The 22,516-nt window shown below is 32.5% G+C and overlaps 1 protein-coding gene across 1 annotated transcript; it reads right to left on the minus strand.

Annotated features, from left to right (window-relative positions):
- Positions 1 to 211: 211 nt before the first annotated feature.
- LOC111420874 (hepatoma-derived growth factor-related protein 2-like) lies at positions 212 to 20,434 on the minus strand. Its single transcript, XM_023053924.2, has 6 exons — positions 19,901 to 20,434; positions 8,330 to 8,373; positions 8,121 to 8,242; positions 3,189 to 3,413; positions 1,901 to 2,343; positions 212 to 1,841 (listed from the first exon to the last, which is right to left on the minus strand). Exons 2-6 carry the CDS (start codon positions 8,367 to 8,369, stop codon positions 248 to 250), a joined length of 2,424 nt encoding a protein of 807 aa, XP_022909692.2. The 5' UTR covers positions 8,370 to 8,373; positions 19,901 to 20,434; the 3' UTR covers positions 212 to 247.
- Positions 20,435 to 22,516: the final 2,082 nt, after the last annotated feature.

A 22,516-nucleotide genomic window follows, 5' to 3' on the forward strand; every position in this document is an offset into this window, starting at 1 on the left:
ACTTATTAATAATAAATCAAATGACACAACCTTTTCGACACCACATCTTTTCAAATTTTGTTTCTTTACAAATTTTTTGAAAATAACTTAGTAACCATCCACATTTTGCGGATTTCAATATAAATACGTACATACTTAAGATGGATTTCCTTCAAAACGTTATGGCAAATAGCTCTTTTTCATAAAATTTCTTTACCAAAAAAAACTAAAATTATTCTTCACTGTATTTTATTTCTAATTTAAAATTTTAATATCCGGCATAAAATGCTTGTTGTTGTCGGGGTGTTTGCCTAAACGTTTGATAGACAGGGACGTATCTTGGAGATTGAAGCGGTTCAATTCTATAAACATAATCCGAACTGGCTTGATTTAGCGTAGGATCAGCTGCTACATAACGATTTCTTTGTACGGCATTGTAATTGTAATCGTTTTGCGAGGAAAATCCCGTTGGAAAGTTACGTATTGGCAAATTAGGTATGGTTGGATTTAAAGCATCATTCAACGTCACATCATATTCATTTTCATCTAAATCTAACGGATTTTTTTCAACCGGTTTTTCAGTTGTTGTTGTTGTCGTCGTTATTTTAACTATATTAATACGACTCACCGGTCGGTTTGTGATTGGTTTAAAATCCTCTTCAGATTTAGTTTTTAATTTTGATAAAGGTTTTGATTTTTGAGTTTCTTCCGGTTGATCTTGTCTAAGATTTTCTTGTTCTTTTAGGGGTGGGTTAAATTTTGTGCTGACAACTTCTTCAGATTTAAGACCTATCGGATGTAATCCTCTTGCCGAATAAGGATTACCACCCCTACTGGGTAAAAATGGGCGCTTTACAACTTTAATAACTGGTTCTTGTTTTTCTTTAATTGTTTCTGGAACGATATCTTTGATGGTTGTTGTTGGTTCTTCTGTAGATTTGCTTAAACTTTCTTCATAATCTGCGTATTCTTCAATTACAGGTCGTCTTCTACTTCCGGAACCTAAACGTCTATCTTTAGAGTTTTGTGGCCTTTTTGTTGTTGTTGGTCTCTTATACACCTCTTCATCATCATATTCTGACGATTTTGGTTTATTAAAATATGATCTGTTTGGAGGTTTTCTTTCTGGTTTTCTACTTTGAGTTCTTTCTTGGTTCTTATCTTGATTCCTATCTTGGTTTCTTTCTTGGTTTCTATCTTGATTTCTATCTTGATTTCTATCTTGGTTTCTATCTTGAGTTTTTTTTGTATCCCTTACAACCTCTTCTTCTTCATAATCATCATAATATTCGTACTCGATTGGGGAAGAAGTAGTTGTTTTTGGTACATATTTACTTTGCTCATTTAAAGGAATCGGAGGTCTTATCTTAGGCGGTCTTTTTCTTTCATAAACCGAAAGCGGGGCTTTTGTTAATGGTGGTTCTTCAGTACTCACATCACTTTTTACTTTAACTTCTGGTTGTTTTGGTTTGGGTTTATCGTCGTTACTTCGATTTCTTTCTTCGTTTCGATTATTTCTTGGTCTCTCGTCGTTTTTATTCCTTTTGGGTCGATCTTCCATTTCTTTATCGCCGTCAGAATCTCTATTTCGATTCTTTTTTCGATTTCTTCTCGGTGCTTCGTCATCGTAATCATCATCATCAATTGGTCGTCTAGTCCTTTTTTGTGGTCGTTCATAGTGTCTATCATAATCTTCATCTTCTGCGGGTCTTCGCTTGTTCGGTCTTCGTTTTCGATTGGGTCTGCGAACTTCTTCTTCATCATCGCGACTCTCCTCAACATCTTTATCATAATCTTCGTCATCTTCGTAACGACGTCTATCTTCTTTGTTTCTACGATTTTGTCCTCGGCGGTCAGGACGCCTATAAAATCAAATAATAAGAAAATTTAATAAATTATAAGAGTAGGATTTATTAATTACCTCCTTGATGGTCTTCTCTTCGAATAAACTTCATCTTCGTACTCTTCGTAATCGTCTTCATAAACGGGCCGCCTATAATGAGGCCTTTTTTGATATCTCCTTTCTTCGTATTCTTCATCTACGTATTCATCGTCATAGTATTCGTATCTTTTGGGCGGTTTTCTGTAACGAAATCCTCTTCCAGGACCAGTGGCTCCGGGTCTTCGATTTAAAATGGGCATTATTGGGACGGGTGTAACTGGAGGTTGAGTTACAATAACTGTTGGTTTTACTGTTGTTGTCGTTGCTGCTTGATACAAAGCATCGTTTCTATGCCAAAATTTTTTTGAATTCACACAATCGACTTCAGAAACGAAGTGGCAAATAAACGTTTTTTGGTCGAAAGCTGTGTAATTGGCGCATAAAAAGTCGTAGCGGACTCCGAAAAGACAATGATGATAAACCTGACGAAAAAATAAAATAAAACTTAGTTTCAAGTAGATTTACCTTGAAATCTTTGCTAAGAACAACATTTCAGATTTCCTCTTCGACCTTTTGAAATCGTTACATCATAATACATCAATTACTTTTTTTAATGGCATCGTTAACGATTAACAAATTGAGATTAGCTTTTTAAATACGTAATCTATATATTAGTTTTTTATGTAAGTTAGCAAAAGTGAACGCGTCCCAAAAAAAAATTTCGCCCCATCATCATCGCTCAATGAACCATGACGCAAAGAAAGTGTAGAGAATTTGATTGGTTTCGTTTGTCGTCGCTTGCAGGAAGAGGACACATTCACAATGAAAAGACCTTTCATATAGGTGAGTGAGCAAATGAACACGAAGAAATTGAAACTTTATTCTAAAATCTTTGTAGATCTTAACGAAAGACAGAAAGTGAAAGCAAGGAAGGTTAGGTGAGATTGATTATATGGAGCAAAACTGTCTATTAGTGTCATAAATGATATATTTTCTTTTTATTTAATGATATTTTATAGTAAAGGTGAAACATCCAATTAGAAAATGAATTTAAAAATTTAAAAGATCGATGAGATGAAATAATAATCATTGTTCTTAATGAAAATGTCAAGCAAACAATTTACGACGTTCATTTCCTTTCTAAATTTAATCAATTATAATTATTTAAATTAGAAAGAAGAATTTCCTTTGTGCATCTCACCTTTTCATCGGAGCACCTCTTATTGCAAAAATTTCAATTTCATTGCATTTTAATTTTTAAAAACAACCTTGTGGTTATATTTTCGATTAAAAACCGCGATGATAAGGTATTAAAAAAAATTCTCACCTGACATTTGTGAGGTACGCTTGCATAAAAGCCATCGTGAAGACCGTCACACTTGAAAGTAATATCTTCAGGCAATCCATCATAGAATGGATATTCACTCAAGTTGTATCCATTTAATTCTCTTGGAAGATTCGGATCCCAAATATAATCTATTTGGGGGTTTCCCGTTAAAATGGGTTTTGTAACATTTTGGGTTTCTTCAGAAGCACTAGATTCAGTAATTACCTAAAAAAATCATTTAAAATTCGTTTAAAATTATAAAGTAAGAACAACCTGTAAACAACAAGTTCATAAATACCGCAAAGACAATACTATTGAGGCGTGTTAAACCACGCCTTTAAAATTTCGTGTTGGAATGGCAGTATATTAATACCGAAATGACATTCTTTAAATGCTTTCGGATTCATTTATGATTAGTTTATAGTTAATGCAACATTAACTAGAAAAACAGTAAAATATTGTATTAGAAACTTAATATAAGCTATTTTTCTCGGTCTAAATACTCACTTTCTAACAATTGCTAAACTAGCAGATGGCTCAGTGAGACGAAAAATTAGATTCGTATGTGAGAATGAGTATGAGTGGGTATTAAAGTCAAGGTGATGATCAGTTTTTTTTTATAAGCTTGAGGAAGGTTATAAATTGAAATAAATACAATTGACACGTATACGATAATATGTAATTCTGGAGAATGTTTTAGTGAAAGTTAAAAAAATCTGAAGCAGCTTTTCTTGGAAGATTGTGTAAAAAATTAATTTTTTGTTTAAAATATTTGTGTTTATTTCTTAGAATTTGGGGATTTCCAAATACATCAAGGTTTTCTAAAAAATAGTTGGTGTTTCTTTTCTTTTTGTATACCTCCTTTAATAGAAGTCAATCTCAAATAAGCTTTTTTAAGGCAAGTAGGTTAAGTAAAAGTTTAAATTTATGACTGTCTTGACAGGACAATATAATATTTATAGAGTGGGTAAAAAATAATGGGAAAAATATTAGATGCTTTCATTTTTATAATCTTTAACTAATTTACTACTACGTAGGTATACTTCGATTTTGCTACATTATACTTTAGTATAACTGACTCTACAATACATTTTTAGTTTTATTTTTTCAGAATAACATTTTTCAGTAAATGAACGCCGCCTATACTAACTACTAGGTAATTAAGTAGCATGGTAACTGTGCGTGGTCCCAAACCCGGGTAAAGGAGGAGACTTCCCAGAACAGGTTAGCTCCTTATCTGGGGAAAAAAGACAACTTAGTTCATAGAACCAAAGATATGCCTTGGATCTGGACGGATTTAAAGTTGGCGAGAAAAAGGCTACCGAAATGGAAGAAGAACAAAACTTATTGTAACTGAATTATGATCTTATAACTGAACAACTATCTAATCGAAAAGGAAACAATCCATACTAAATTACACAAAACATCGCAATGATTGCTAGAAAGAGTTATTCAAAACTTCTGATTTGCTGATTTGCTTTGCAACAGTGTTTGGACAAGGATGAGCAACACTTGACCTATATTATCTTTAATACCAGTTGAAGTAAATCTTCCTATATTTCAGTTTAATGATATAAAAATGTTGCTTATTGCATAAACATTGTTTTATTATTTTCAAAACTAGGGAGATAGTTTTGCCACACCTTGTATTATACTGGACACAATGTCTTGGTGTAATTCGGTCCTTTAGTTTCACTATGCTCCTTTCGACTGATGCTTCGTTTGATGCATGATGATATTGTTTGAATTTTTATTACCATAAACAATTTTATTGCTATAACAATCATTTTATGAATAGTTTTCGATGAACAGTTTTATTCTGTGGCAAAAGGAATAGCATTAAAACAGATCGACTGGCTTTGTGATATCAGGTTGGTACATTTAATTGCTTGAATCTTCATCTACGTCATTTCCAAACTCCCACAAAGATAATCGTCATTACCCAAAAAACAGTTCTCAGGAATCGATTGTTACATTATTATTACTATTAGACTTTCTTCCATGTTTTAACTTAAATCTGCTTCTCGAAATCATCTTTCCATTCGAAAGAAATATTACATCCAGTAAAGTTACGAACCTCAATAAAGCTGATGAAAAGGTAATAAAGTTATAATTCATTGCCTATTATTGTAGCTATTGAGTTTTAAATAAATTATTCCCACCTGCAGTATTTGTATTACAATCATGTACATTCACCTAAAGATACTGTAGTGTAATGAGTTTGTGAATGTAATGATTCTATTCAGGTGACGCAGTTTATGCAAATTAACAACTTGTAGTTCAAAGAAATAAATGGTGCATAAATATACATGTACTGAGACGTTAATTAGCTGCAAAAATCTATAGGGTAAGAATTTGAAGGAAATTTACGGTTTCTCCACTATGCTTCAATGAGTTAATTGATAATTAATAAACAATTGGTGCAAGGTTCTTTTTAATTTACCTCGCTATTTAAAATAAGCTTATTTGCATTAAACCAATTTGGAAAAGTTTAATACTTCTTTTGCTCTTCATTTGATTTTATCTATCATTTCCATCTTATACTATACATATCATATATTAGAGACTGAGAGAAAATTAATCGCTGGTGGAGCGACCACAAAAGAATTAGTAGCAAAAATAGTCAGATCTTTCAAGTGCCTCTTTAACTGGACAAAAAATACACCACATAACAAACGCTCTCTGGTTCCCACAGCTGTGGTAAAGCTGCCGAGCAACTTGGATACAAAACATGATACAACATAAGAGCTTCCTCAAAACCTTCTGCCTTTTGGAGTAAGACATGGAGTAGTTGTCTGTGACAACCTGACAAAACTCGCCAGCGATAATGAAGTTACTCTATGGTGGTCACTATGATGGACGCTAGTTGTTAATGTAACTTCACTCACTCAATGAAAACATTGTCTATAAAATATTACACAACCACACTTAAATCACCACTCATCTCTATCAAAACAGCTCTTATATTATAGTGTAATTGAATATGAAATGACACGACATTTAGGTTGTTTTGCCCAATTATTCTATAATTGTAATGTAGTAATATAGAGCATTTTTGTATATTTTGTGACCTGTGCCATAAATAAATAAAAATTTTGTTGTTCTGCTGCACTTCAATGTGTCATGCATATTTTTAACCGTGGCATGGTGGAGAGTATTATTCCAGATTGTTGTCCAATCTGTTATAAACATCCTGTGTTTGAACTAAGTAAATCATATTGTCATCCTTCAATCTCATTATTTCTTTTCATTTTATGTCAATATATCTAACATAAAAACCCTCAAACATCAAAATGTTCTACCACCAGTATAATATTACTGTTTAAAAATGCTTGAAAATTTTCTGTAAAGATTAAAGTACAGCGACCTTTTAATTAAAAGTGACCTTGTATCGTCTAAAATTAAATACATGTAATTGTTTGTTTTGCTTTTTCTGCACATAAGGTTCCCCACGAAGAGTTGTCGAAGAGTGGGTGTGTGACATCGATGATCAACAAATAACACTGAAGGTCAACCTGGTTGAAGATATGAACAAACATGCACACCTTTAAGTTGTCACGAACATTTAATAACAAGCAAATAAAAATAATATAATAACACTAAGAAATTCAGTTAAAACACATTCGTTTTGATGAATCCTTAATAAATTTAATGGATGCAGTTAATAAACGTTTAGAGACCCAACGACTTTCAATAAGAAAGCAATTAAGCGAATTTCTAATCACCGATCTGCGTCCGAAGATACATCGTTAAGACATAAGGCTATGTCTTTTACATGCAAACATTTATTGTTAATTATGTAAGCGTTCGAGTGTAAAATTTTACGCGTCGTCGATCTTTACGTTAACCTTGCATTTCGCTTTTATGACTATATAAGATCATTATACACATTTAAATAATTAAAACTTAAATGATTTAAAATGCTATAAATTACGATCATCTTAATTTGATTTTTATGTTATTTTATTTTTCTGACATTTAAGATTCATATCGACCTTCCTTGGATTATTGAAAACATAAACAGCAAGAAATTAACAAGATGGGAGAGGCTATAAAAAAAGGTAAACGAGAAGATTGTTGTTTAAAAGTTTAAATTTATAGGTACAAGATCTTTTTCTGAACTGAAAATATCATCATTCTCCATTATAAATTACACATTTTCTTTTTTTTAAGACAATATCTTTATTCTTGAGTTAGAAAGAAATTTCTAAATATTCAAAGTAGATTAGTTTTAATTTTTATACGATTCAAAAAAAATGATATAACAATGTTGTGCAATATGAACCATAAACCACAGTTAAACTTTCTAAACCGGGATTTCCGTTTTAGAAATTATTATATAACCCCAATACGTTTTATATGGATTATGTATATCTTGACGTGACATATCATTTAAAACGGTTTCAATTAATTTATTAAATTTCTTATATAATAAATTAATTGATGATTCAAAATGAATGTAATTGTTGATATTTTATAATTGAGCATAAAAATAGTCGACTTTTATATAATTTTAAATGGAATTAAGAAGTTATTTTCATGTCACCAAATGAAAGTTTCGTTTCTTACACGTTCGAGTAAACTTACTTACGCAAAATTGCGTAAGTAGGACATTTATCAAAAGAGTGTAATTGGCTCAGAGTTATGCCTCTACGTTTTACGCAACTATTAAAGTCTAATAATTAGTATAGAGTTTTCATTTACATTTTTTACTGCACCATTTTAACTTTTTTTTGCTTTGCACAAACTATTAATGTAAAGTAAATGTTGCAAGAAAATGTTAAAGAATTTCGTATAATTTCGATTGTGAGGGTCGAGAATTGGCACGGTGTCAACGATTGCGTCAGATACACTATATGGACCGTTTCATTCACTTTCTCTCTACTCAATTTGTTGCTTAAATACGTTAAAATAAAATTGTTTCTAACTTACTTCTTGGCCATCAATTTCTTGGGGTGCCTCCGTTGTAGTGGTTGTCGTCGATGGGCTTTTTCCTAATATCAAAGCTGTGGCCCTTAGCGAATTAACATCTTGTATGCACAACCAGAATGTGGCTAAACACAAAAGAAAAATATAAAAAGAAATACACGATGATTAAAAGTATAAAGGTGATGATCGTTGCGTAACGTTTCTCTTCTTACCTATTATGAGAAGACACCAAAGTCCGGGTGGCCTTTTCATTATCCTGTAAGAAAAGGATACTCAATGAGTTGCAATGTCACGACTTTACGGTACGACAAGCGTTTGAAGGTGTGGAGTATATCTGTATGCTCTTTGAACCATCACATTAATTCTTAAATTCCATATAATTCTTAAGTTAAACCTTGGCACCGATCTGATCGGCGATTATGTATTATCTTATAGGAAAAAAGGTAATTTAACGATGAAGTGGGTTAATAGAATCGGTAAGGAGTTGTATGTATAAGTAATTGAGGAATTGTGTTGTTTTAAGAGGTGAAACCTTTCACATTTTCTTTAATATTCAACAATGTGATATATTTTCAGATACATACAATTTTTAACTTTCATTTGTGAACTCATTTCTTAGTCTTCATAAATAAGATTGCAGTTTCCTGCAACAATTAAGGTGTGAAAATATAGTTTCAGTTTTTATATAAGAAGTACCACATCATACGTCTAATTTTCTGTAATAACATTTTTAACTTTTAATACTTGTAGATATTCAAAATTCTATTTTTTTTAAATTTAAGAACTCAAAGTATTTAAGTAGTATTTATTATTTAAAGTTCTTTAGTAAACCGATGAAGTCTGTTTTGTAAGTGTTTGTTTTTCTGATGGTGTAACATACTTCAAAGTTGTTGATATTTTACTTCTAAAGAACTGATCTTTCAGACGGTTTTCTATTTGTTCCTGTAAATCTAACATTATATAATCTCCTGTAGCTGGTCAAATTTGTTGACGCCGCTCATTACTTGATTATATTCTGCTATCACTCCAGCGCAATAAACAGTCTCCTTGTTTCTTTGCAACATAATTGTATCAGTCACAACAAAAATTTCATTTTGAAGTAATAATTGGTCTGGTTCATCAAACTTTGTGCTTTGTTATATCAAACCGCATTAAGTCCCTGCATTAATTCACACACCTTTTTACAAAATGCTTTCAGGTTTACTTTCACAAGTCCCTTACACATGGTTTAATCGTTTCCTGCTACGTACTACTACTACGTGTTGCTGCGTTGTTTACATGTTGTTTAGAAATGTGCAGTACACAAAGTTTCAGGTAATACTAATGTATTACACATTATATGTTGTCGTAAGTTATAAGCCTAACGAGATTATTCTTGAAAGTTGACATCTAGTAAAATTTTTTGCAAAAATTTCAGTCGGACGGCCAAAATTCGAGATTAGCTGAAAAGTCGAAAAAATCAGGCAGGACCACAAAGAAATGTTCAAACCTACATGCCCCATAATTGTCATGTCCGGCTTACAGTGAGTAATAAAAATTTAGTAGTTTATTATTAATTATGTAAATTTTAAATAAGTAATGTAAATGTAAAGAAGTCTTTGTTTTAAGTAATTCTTTGAGAAGCTGTTTGAAATCTTTTCAAGGCGTATTCTGCCTATTACGTGAAAAATTAGGGAAGGGGAGAACGTTCATAACAACATAGGTGATGACAGAAAGACTAAAATGATTACAAATAAACTAGACAAAGTGAAGAGTTCTAAAGGAAAATTTCAAGGAAAAAATACGATTATAGTCAATTGAAACCAAAGAGGTTGTAACTGTATTCTTTGTTACCTATAAGAAAAATATGTGTAATACAAGCTTTGTTCTATACATTTTAATTTAGGTTTCGCTTCAGCAGCGACTTATGCAGCTATTGCGAGCATTCATAAAGTTAAAACTAAACAATTTAACATCTTATAAATGAAACCAAATACCAAAACAAACTTTGATCGACAGCAGATTCAAAATTTAGCCAAATTGGCTTTCCAAGAAACCACATCACATTACATTTTACTGTTTGTGTGTCATCGATATTGCTACAAAAGATCCGCTTTCTTAAGTGTGAACTAAAGATAATGCAGGTTGTGGTTCTAATGAGGTTGGCTCTGAATTTTTTTACCAATTCTCAGTTTGGCGAATCTTGTATTCGCTTGTTTTTTTGGTGGATGCAGCGGACAAAATAAAAATTTACACTTTCTGTATGCCCTGATATTTTGGTTGAGTAAGGAAGCGTTAAAAATGTTTGTGATATCATAACATACCTTGTGGAAAGTCATTCGTATTTATTTGTAGTAGAGATATAGGAATTGCGTCACTACTATTACAATATCCTTCCAAATGACTATATTAAAAATCACAAGCAATAAGAAACTGTGCATGCATTATAGTAGCAGTATTTTAAGTTATTATAAGCCAATGTTACTTAGCCTGCAAAAGAAGAGAACTACGACTGCCTTCAGGATGAGACAGCACCTCAAACTTAAGTTAATCTATTTTATTTTGGAACTAAATATTTTGCTTCAAGGAACAGCGTTTTTTTGAGCACATACAAAAATGTGGAATGTTCTCAATAAGTTGTCTCAACCTTTTAGATGCTATGACTTTCGCCACGGAGGAAACTGTCACAAACGGATCACTGAACCAAAACTTTGCTGAATGTGGTACTTGGTGTATTCAATAGGACTGCTTTGATTTCTTCTTTGGAAGTATCTTCTCAGTTTTTAGAGGGCCCTTACTATACTTCTTATAAAGATCTTGTATGACCTCTAAAATATCTTCATGGAATACTTGATGGAAATAAATAATTTCTTTAGTATATTAGTATGAACTGTAGTTTCTGCATTATTTCAAAAGTCTATGTTTAGATATTGTATCATTGGCTTTTTATCACTCTTTGAATGATAACAGTGTTCTCTCCACTAACCTTGGTTTCTTCCTGTATAGACATATAAATCAACTTTAAAAATACCAGTCTGAGAAAGTCATCTACTAATTCAGAAATAATGGGTGAAGTAATTTGGCTTATTGAGTGTGACAGCAAACTGATATCACACATTGTAAACCCTACAATAGACGTAGACTCCAGAGGTTCCATATATTCCTTTGTTTTATTATCCAATTCTTCGTCCGAGTTCTCTTTATTGTTTGGAAGAATATTGAAGTACTCTAGAACATAACTACACAAATCAGAACAATGACAATAGATGTAAATATCTAGTTCAAACCACCTACTTTGTCAGGAAAAACACTTATTCTTACAGATTAGTCAGAGAACTGGTGTATCAAAATGATGTTAAAACGTTACATGTAGACCTGTATACTTTTAGGTCACCTGTAGACAAAGATGGAATCACTGAGCTACATTATGCTCAGGCGATTATGTCTAGGTTATGAGAGCTTCCATATAATATATGGAAGCTCTCATAATATATATAATATGTATAACCTGATAGATGTTAGAATGTCGCCTGATGATGTTGCAATAGATTTTTGAAGATGAAAAAGTACCTTCACTTTGCTCACGAAAGGGTTGATCCATTTTTCACTTTATGTAGTTACCTTTAATAAAATCCATGATTTCTTTGTCTACCTCTAAAGAATACTTTTTTTACTGCTGGCCAAGATCGTTTCCACGATCAAGAGCAGCATATAGGTGAAGCCATCTTGTTATAACATGCCTGATCATTTTTTGATATTCAGATTTTCAGCAAAATTTGAGAATTCTGCTTCGACATCAAGAGATAGTACTTTACAAGCATTTCTACCAGCATTATGAATACCATGGCAGTTACAATTAACTTTTATCATTCCGTTGTTTTCGATACTCAATTGTATTTTGCAATACGTGCATTGTATGGACTTATGTCACATGCTTTTAGTAAATACATTTCTAGTGTAGTATTACAAAAAAGTTTGATTATTATTTTCAATATAATCTAAAAGTTTATTTTGTAGGTACACCATTATGGACTTTCACTCAAGGCAAATTGAAAATTATAGATAACTCGTTGGCACAACACACAAAACACCATAAAATAACTCTACTAAACACTTAATGATTGTAGACCACAATGGATATAGTAATGAACTCGTTCAAACTGGTTAACATTTAGAACAAATGGAATAGGTGTGGAAGCATGAACTGAAGATGAAATCTGGAAACCCTTGTTTTGATTTGAACGCATTTTTTGATTCAAGAAATAATTTGAAATTAAGGCGTTATGTCACAATTGTAACTGTTTACTAACAAATACTTAAAGCGGATAATTGAGCTTTAAAGATAATATCTGGAACGGTGGTAAAAACTATCGATAGAAAATGTCTTTTAGCAGTAGAAAATTCCAAAACGAATTGTTTCAATGGATACTTTTCGTTGTTATAAACCGTAACGTGATAAAAAAGAAAATCCATTTCTCACAGTTTTTAGAAACCACCGTGGTGATCCCACGCTGCTGTTGTTCATTGCGTAACCAGTCAATTCGCACAATTGAGCAGTTGGTAACTAATAATAACTTAGTGCCGTATCCTTATTGCAAACTCTGTTATTAACGCATTCTATTCATTTTGCGGTAGTAACTATAATAGGTACTGAAAATAAGTTTCCTACTGTTACGATTTATTTTATACACACAAATGTTTTCCTTTATAGAACGAGTATTTTACGTACAAGGTAACCGAGTGGCAATGAAATAATACTCGAGCGACTTTTACTTTCTACTACTTATCGACTCGCTCTAGTACTTCAGGTTTATTTTAAAGTAATTTCAACTCTCGATTTAATGTTTAATGCTAAAAACAACTTAAAAACAACTTCAACAAAATAAACTTCACGTGAGTTTCGAACGTGGTATAGTAACTCCAGGAAGTATACACCATATATGTTAACCGATCATTTCCTGTAACCTTAATTAGCGTTATTAGAAAAGGTGTTAATAGGTTGGCGAAAATGTCTTAAAATTCCACAGCATTTAGGCTCAAGAATCCTCTAACCTTTTGAATCCTCATCCAAAACGATGTTTTCACTTTCAATTATACACACACACCGTTTTCGTTGACACCTCGTTTTACATAACAATTTCGTTGCGCAACGGCGATGATGGTTGTCGGCAAAATTATCGGCATTTTTAACACTTCAGAACTGTATTCCATTATCTCCGAAGAAACTTTACTTCACCGCTCAAGGACGGGTTATTTTGCAACGTCGTTTTCAGTCACGAAGCGAACGAGAAAGATGATCCAACACGTGCCATTTTCCGTGCAAATCGTGAACTTTATTAAAAGAATTGCATTTCCCTTCGGGTTGTACCTGATCACCTTTCGTTGTTATTTACACGTTTCGAATTGAGAACGTGGGATTTTTATTTTCTCAATAAAATGTTGTAGATGATTTTTTAATCATCATTTTGTAATCAATGTAAAGTCTTTCTACTATTGATATGTGCCGTTATATAGTCGACACGTATAGTTTTGTACTCATACAAGATTCTAGGTAATCATTATAATGCAGACGGTGTTATTGTGTTGTAAGTAATGGTGGGTCAAAGTAAGTCTTGTAAAAAATAACTTTATTGATTGATGAATGGATATTACGTACCTATACAGTTAACATAATAATTATGCTATTTTCTCTTTAAGATGTAATAATCATGGGCTTGAACTCAATGAATTTGAGAATAAAATGTGTTCTATATTAAATCTATTGGTTACTAAATTTCTAGTTTACAATCTATTGTATTTAGTAACTACATTGGAAAGTAACAATATACGAATGTGAAAGTGCTACTAAGTAATCGTTAAACTTTTGATACTAACTCATTTATTATTATTGATTTAAGTGTATTTATTTTTATGAAAAATGGCTAACAATACGTAAACTAGCTCTCTCAATAATCGCCGTCCTTTCTACACGATCATCAAAGCACCATAAATCGTAGTATATAACGGTACAGGTTTTCATCGGTGGGCAGTATACATTTCGTTCAGTTACTTTCTAGGAACTGCAACTGAGCTATTTTTAGTAGGATTTTAGCGAAAATTTTAATAGCCCGTCAACGGATTACGGCAACTTTCACCGTGGATTATACTAATAACAAAATCATTCGATGACGATTGATGGTTTGTCGACCAATACTTGAATAATTCAAGAAGTTAGGAATATATTAAAAAGAAAGTAAGTTGTGACCGTTTTGTAAACGAATGTTGTTTGCGAAATTGTTTTTTTAAAGAATAATGATAAATTCCGTTGTTAAGGAATATAAAAAAGAAATCTTAAGCCATTCTTAAAAATTGCTTTGTTCGCGTGCTGGTGAAACCAGGAAAATACACCGATACGACGCGGAAGTGTACCGATACTGCGACACCCGGCAGCTGAATTCTTGATGAAAAGGTCAATAACAACCAGAAACTCAACAGAAAATTCTCAAAACGATTAATATAAGGTTAATTGCTTCAAAAGAAAATGTCTCGTATTATATCGCATATCTCACACATAAAATTGGGTTAGTGGGGCGTTAAGAATACATTAGAAGAGATAATTTAGGTTTGTTAGATGATTGAGTGCTGTTACAATGGAGGGAAAAATAAATTAAACCGCGAATTCATTTCTCCCACGGAGGAATTTCTTTCACTTATAATTAGAGAGATTCTAAAAGTGATAATGTAGCTTTTCATGATCTATTGAAATAGATGTTTCTAATAACCATTGGTGGTTTCAAAATGGAAACTTGTTAGTGGGAACTGGTTTATGGCGATGACACCATAAAACCTCAATAATACTAAAAAATAATATGAAATGAATCGAATTAATTGCAATACGTAAAAACGTAAATGAAAGTTTATTTCTTGTTGTTAAGATGGAACGATTTTCATTATTTGAAATCCATTGAAAAGATGTCCCTGATTGGTGTAATATTCTAACTGCTCTTGTAAGATATTCATAAACAGATGGAACAATAAGAAAGCGTAAAGGGTGCAATCAATAACATTTTCTTTGTGCTACTTTGGTGTTTCCTGGTTTTTTCTTACATTAATCTACGACAAGTTAACTTTCAAGGAATTTTGAAGAAAATCCATTTTCAGAATAATCTAGTAATTGAATGCCTCGAGAGTAATTTTCTATGTACCTTCGAAGGTTAACTTGAAAACATTTTTAAGGAGGAACTATTAATAATCCATGAGTTGGCTAAATTAAAACTAAAGAATACGGAAGGGCATGCATATACCAAATTTCTTTTTGTTCTGAAATTATTGCAATGATCTCATCGGCTAGCAGCTGAAAGATTCGGTACAAATGCACACTCTAGGTCTCTATAGGTCTGCTATAGTCAATCTGATCTGAAATTATTAAAGATGATGACATTTTTAATAACTGGAGCTGCCCATAAAAATAGAATGAAGTTGTGGACTGTTGCTAACCAAGCTGTTAAATAATGAAAAGCCAGGTTACCAAAATAATGTGTTCATATGGTTCTTGGTAGTAATTAAGTGAAGAGGATCCGTGGCATCACTGATCTTTCTCGGCTTGTTGCAGAACCGTCCAGAGTTGTGAGAAACCGAGACATACTTTATTCTCGGAGTTAATTTAGTCTGTCTAATTTCGTCTAAATCATCTGCATTATTTAAATTGTCACTTATTTATATAGTATTTTCATATTTTCTTTAAGTAGACACTTCAAGTAGTCTCTTATAGATCAATAAGAATAATATCAGAAAGACTATACTACAGTTGAGCAGTTTGGTTGTCAACGACAACAAGGAACAATTCAACAAGTTCATAGAGTGGAAATATTGATAAAACCACAGTTATCAGCAATAAATGTAGAGTAGTAAATTTCTTTGATGTCTCTTGGGTTATTGATAATAATGTCAAATTTATGTAGAGAGTTCGTGACACTACTTTTAACTTGTTCAAGAGTACGCTGTTGGCCTCTGACTGAGGGATATAAAAAAGCTATATAGATTGAGAACCACCATTTTCAATTATCAAGTCCATAATAATAATAATAATACTCTTTAGGTTTCATTACCGTTTTATCTAGTATACATATAGAAGATATTGAAACAAAATAGTCTTGTAATTTTCCTTGCCCTGAACTTTTACTACGACACTTTCGCTACTGTATGATATGAATTGGTATCAACTTTTCTAACGTATATTGTATGTCATACACAGATTATCTTCGTTCTTGGAGATACACAGGAATCGATGTTAGGCCTACGGCTGTGAAAGCCTACGAACTCATATCTCTTTAGTTAGTTGCAAAATTTGCATTTATATAGTAATAATTGCACCAGTATGCTCTAAACCATTCTTGTTGTGTTTTGCTAATCAAGGAATACACGCATCACTGACAAATTTGAGAAAATACTACAAAAATATAGATTTGTTCACAAGTTTATAATAGAATAAAAGATACAGAGTTAGTTTGGAATACACACTGCATCTTTTCTGCAATGATAGTTTAAATTCTGTCGGCCAGTATTACCCAAATATCCGACGTTATAAAAGCAGTGAAAAACATTCAAGTTTTAAGACTTAAATTACCTATTTACAGGAATTAATCAATAAACTAACTGATTTTTTAGTAATGATGACAAACGTCGGAACTTGCTTGATTGGCTCTGCATACTTGGCTTGTTGCTTCCAGTGAAAGGATACATTAATCTTTTTGAAAAAGATTTTCAAGAAGATTGATGTAATAAAATGTATGGCTATGGCCGATTTGGTATAGTAGATCAAATAAATGTTTATGGAGAAAAATGTTGTTATAGGAAAGTGTAAGTCTTGAACTGATAAGCGCAATGTCATGTTGAAATGGACTATGAAGCAGTACCAGCTTAAGCGAAATTGCTGTTCGTATTTAGTCAGCATCAATCAGCCTTTCAGGTCAACCCTCCAGAAATATAATCATATCACTCTCAGATGATATGGTCGACTACACCACATTGCTAGTGTATGAGACTCTACAATCTCGATATTTTTTCTTTACCCGAAAAAAAAACGAGAAAAGAACTCGGGAGCCTATTTTAAAAGACTTCATTGAGCACCATTCTTTTTCTGTTCTTTACAACTTCAACCATAACAGGTTTTTCATGATTTTTTCTACTTAAATATTGCGTCATCTTCCACTATGGATTCATTATCATATTGCCCATACAAAATTTCGCCTTCTTTTGAGTTGCTTTCAACGTTCGATTTTCTAAAATTTAAGCAGATTTTATTGTGTAAGGCCATATTTTATGCTAAGTAGATTTTTGTCCATGACATCTTTTTGTAAATTTCGAAATTTTAGACTGATAATTTTGTCAGTTTCTTGAGTCTGGTATGTTTTTGGCACATTTTCCTCCCTGGATGGCATTAATGATTTCTTTAATTATATTTAATAGCGCATGTATTTAATAATTATGTCTTATGAGTGGACATTTTCACACATTGTTAAATACGAGAATTCATCAATATTGGTTATATGCACATGATACGTTCTGACACAATGATTCTTAATTGATACAGTCATCACATCAACATTAAAATAACAACAATATCAATGGTATAAGCTTATATTTTTGCGTATCGTGTTTCCATAAAAAGTACAATAACCAACTTTCTTCTTTTCCAATGCAAGAGAATTCTAATACTTAACAGATTCGAAATTCTGCGGTTAAGTAATAATTCTAATAAATCAATTCCGATGTCTGTAATTCCTTACCAATTGTTCCTGGTTAATTCAAATGACTTCCAATCCTTTCACCTGGTTTCGTTTGACATCTAAATAACTTCTGACATTTCCAAATATGTGTTTATAGCTTGTATTGCTTCCAAATTGCTTTGTACGACTTATAATGACCAACTAACCCAAATGAAAGAGGCAAAACTCTATTCAGCGTCTCGTATTAATGCAAAAAGCGTGATGAAACCCTAGTCAATCCTCGTGTTTTAAATCTCATATTAACACCTTACCTGATTCATAATACAATTATAAAGAACCACATTGTTATGAATGTGTGCAAAGTTATTTTTATAATTCTACATTATTATCTTCGTTTCATCACATTTATTTTTGATTAATTTAAGCCTTTCCATTCTGATAATTGCACATTTGAAACCGCATCCTTACGTCAATACAAGAATGTAATAAATTAGTTATTACAACTGGTGTTATATGACAGATTAATAATTCGCATTTATAATGATGAAATACGTTAAAGAATTTTCCGTTTACCACCGGTTTAAGAATGCACGATACGCAATAGTACGCGACGACGGCTTTTATAACTAAAAGAAGTCGACGAATGCATGTCTAGCACGTGCATCAAACCGTCGTCGTGCGTGGAATAGTAAATGGTAGCACCTGGAAAGGCACGTTGTTTTAGAGTGTATGTCTGGTAGTTACTCTGTGGGAGTGGCCCGGTTGATTTTCGCCATTTACAGTGAAGGTGATCTGGTTTTCCTCTTATTTAGTACTTGGCAAAGTCGATCATTATGTTCAAATCCAAGAATTTCCATTCTATTCTACAATTTTTTTTCCGAGTCATAAAATAACAAGAAATGTAATTTATAGTCGTATTAAAATTAGTTTCATCTAAAAGTATAAGCCAAATGTGAAAGTGGAAACGCAAGTTGGACGTAATTCAACTTCGATTTAGCAGAGCTTAAGAAAAAATGTCTTTCTTGTCTAAGTACGTGATCTAAATCAAGTATCGGGCTTATATCGTGTTCGTGAAGGAATTAGATCATCTATCAGCAACCATTTTCAGAGTTCCAAGAGAATGGTTAAGTGCCTTTCTAAATTTTATGGTCCTGCGATCTCTTAAGGACTAAACGATCTGGATTTTACTTGATTGAGCTATTTCCGGTTGTATTTATATTCCTTTCGTGTCAACCATAAATGGAAAACTGCACTTTTTCTGTGATTTTAAAGAACTTCAAACCAGTTTTATAAATAATAACATGAGATGAGCAAATTGGTTCAAATTAACTATTAAATGGAAAACACCTTTCAAGTAACTTTTCATTTAATAATTAACTTAATTACAGTTTTGGAAATTGCTCAAGATCAAAAACTTTCTTTCAAAATCATTCTGTAAATCCTTCACGTTGTTTTATCCTCTGCAGAATTTAAATTATCCCGTTTCGTAACTGAAGAAACAAAGCTTTCTGTTGTATGTTATTTTGAAACTTAGATGTCCTTTTGATAAGTCAATCGTTAGCGAAAAATCTCTTGTTATATCTTGATTGAAACGGTGATGATTATGAGTAATTAAGGTATCTTAATGAGATTCCATATTTTTTTCTTACTATTTATTATACTATATAAAAGTATAGACGATTTTCAATATCAAATGAACGCAAGATTAAGATTTCAATTTCAAGATCACATTTTAATTTGACTTTATCGTAGTTTTATAAAAAGTATAAATAAAATCTATTGAATTAAATGTTCGATTTCTCCTCTAAAATGGAATTGTAATGGGAAGGCTAATGTTATAATCGAGTAATTGCTTGCTTTTAAGAAAGTGGTTTGCAAACGAAGGCTTGGTTTGTATGTAATATTTATAAATTATTCTTATTAAAAAAATTTTAAAGACAGCTATTATTATGGTTAATTCACTTCGGAGAAACTTGGATTTAATCGATCATCAAGTTGTGGGTTTACCAAAGTTACGTAACACATTTATAAAAGTAATACGGTAAATAAAAAGAATTATAATGTAGATATATTTTTGTTGAGGAAAAAGTAACTTACGAGTATGTAGAACGTTCTCTTGTAATGGTGATGACGGCGTTTAACGCATTTCACTTTGGCACTCGTCGGATTTTCAATCCTCCAGTTCCTTGGTGAAGTACTTCACGTAAAGGTAGGCTAATAAAACAAGAAGTGTGGCACAAAACGAATATTTCAAATAGATCACAGCCACGTCCAAAACGGATCTTCCTAAACCACGAAGAATCTTGAATATCTCTAATTCTAATTATTTTATTTTCTTTTACAAATATAGTAACCAATCCGGATCTAAATATCTCAGGTACCTTTTTACTTTACGAATTGAAACTGGAGATATCGCGAATAGAGTAACTTTGAGGTACCTGGTACAGTAATAAATATGTTTCCAAACAATTTGGATGTCGCACATCGGTTGATTCTCTTTCTGTGGTGAAACGTCGCCTTCTTTTACACGAAGTTTCACTGGCTGGTTGTTAAAAACTATTGGGAATTTCGCGCGCGCGATTTTCCTCGAAGAGTTTACCACCTGGCGACGACTGCTCCGCGATTTCGAATGGCGGGCACGACCAAAGAGTCTCTCGGTTCGGCTTCGATGCCGAAGGAGCCGGAGGAACGCGTGGTGGCACCAACGACGACGACGACGACGACGACTTTCACGCTCAAGGTCGATACGTACCTGCTGTCAGCAAGTAAAACGAAGGAAATACGGGTGGTCTAAACGTTGTCTTTTCTAATCTCTTCTTCTAAGAACCAACGATGTGTACGAGTTTACGATTGTTGACTAATAACAATGCCATTACTGTTGCTTTTTTAGTTGTGGTTAAGATAAGATCCTTTTACTTTCAATTAAAGGTGACAAAGGATTTTCAACAAAGACTACTATTTAATTTGTAAAGATTATTTGATGATTTTGAATTTTTTTACATAACATCATTATCAAATTTTATGATATCTACTAATTTCACTAATTTCAGTAATTCAGTCATTTCTAAAAACAGATTTATTTATTAAAAACCAGACATCTTTATTGGGTATTTGTGAAATTACCACACCAATTTTCCAAGAAATTGATTTTATACAAATTTTTAAATCGATGGTAATTTTTAACCTTCGATATTAAACAAAAATTTCAATAATTTTATTTATTTCTTCACAACTAAAACTCATATTTCATAACAGGTTTATTTATAAAAAGGCAGACATCTTTATTGAAGAAGAAAAGCAAGATTTGGTGAGCAAATAATAAATATAAATATTGTGTGAGGTTATTCAACTCCCTATAGTTTTAACGTGCTTAACAGAAATATCAACAAGAAACTTTATGGAGGAATAGGAAGTAGACTTGCTTTTGCTGAGAAAAATGGTAAAGCTTGAATTGTATGCCTAGTTTGTAATTCATTTGAGTCAGTTTTGACGTGGAATTACTTTTTACCAACATGCCGGTAAGAGATGCCATGGAGGGATTGGTAAGATACATATAAAGTTTCGCTTATCATTGACTTATTTAAACTGGAATCATAAAGAAGAATCGCCGTAATCACCAAGTATCGCCATCTTGAATATGGACCTATTAGAAGAAGTATTTCTAGAAACCAGTCTTTAGAAATTACATTTATGGCTACTGTACGTAACCCCTTGGTCAAAAGAAGCTTATAAATTTCCATTTCTATTTCTGGTTGGCGAATATTTGCAGCTATTGCCGCTTCTCGCATCTCAATCGCCAGTGGTCCTTATCATTCCAATCATATTTACCAAGTCCTCTCCTCTTCATCTCCACATTGATCCACATTGATTTCCTAGGTCTGCCACTTTTATTTCATTCTGCTAGCACCCAGTTCCAAACCTTAAGTGGGATTCTCTCTTTACTCATTTGGCGTAGATGCCCGCACAATTTTAGTTGCTTTTCATTTATAGTGTCTGTTATTGAGTTTTGTGCCGTTATTCCTCTTCTTATTTCCTCATTTTTAATTCGATCCAGCATAGTTGTATCTTCCCCAAAACATCATCTCTGCTGCTAGTAGTCTTTGAGTTGTGTCTTTGTCGCTCACCCACATTTCTGACCCATACGTCATTAATGGTTCTATAATGGCCCTATCGTTAGATTGTTATTGCACAGAATTGAATGCATTGCCTTTATCGCTTTTTTTCCTCTACCAACTTTCCTCATTACATCTTTATTGTCCTTTCCGTCCGCATTTATAACTACCCCAAGGTATACGCATTGGTCCACATGTTTTATTATGCCTGTTTCCAATTGTATGTTCTTTTCCGTTCCTCCAATTACCGTTATTATTGGGTCTTATCTTTGTTCATTTCCAAGCCCCATTTATTGTATTCTTCTTTTCTGTTGGGTCGTCTGCGAACAACATGACCCCGAACAACGATCGGGTTGCATTTCCTTTTCCAATATTTTTGGATTGAGTGGATATAGATCTTGAGTATTGTAGGAGAGAAAGCATCAATTGTGACTTTTCCAACCTGAACCTCTACCGCGTTATGTTTGTATAATGCTTTCAAAGCATGAATGTAAGTTCTGTTGATGCCCGCATCTATCAGGAATATCCATAATTTCTTATAAATTATGTAAATTATTATTAATTTGTTATTTATTTGTTTATAAATTTATAATATTAAAAT

The sequence above is a fragment of the Onthophagus taurus genome, chromosome 7, assembly GCF_036711975.1.
Source record: "Onthophagus taurus isolate NC chromosome 7, IU_Otau_3.0, whole genome shotgun sequence".
Classification (NCBI taxonomy): domain Eukaryota; kingdom Metazoa; phylum Arthropoda; class Insecta; order Coleoptera; family Scarabaeidae; genus Onthophagus; species Onthophagus taurus.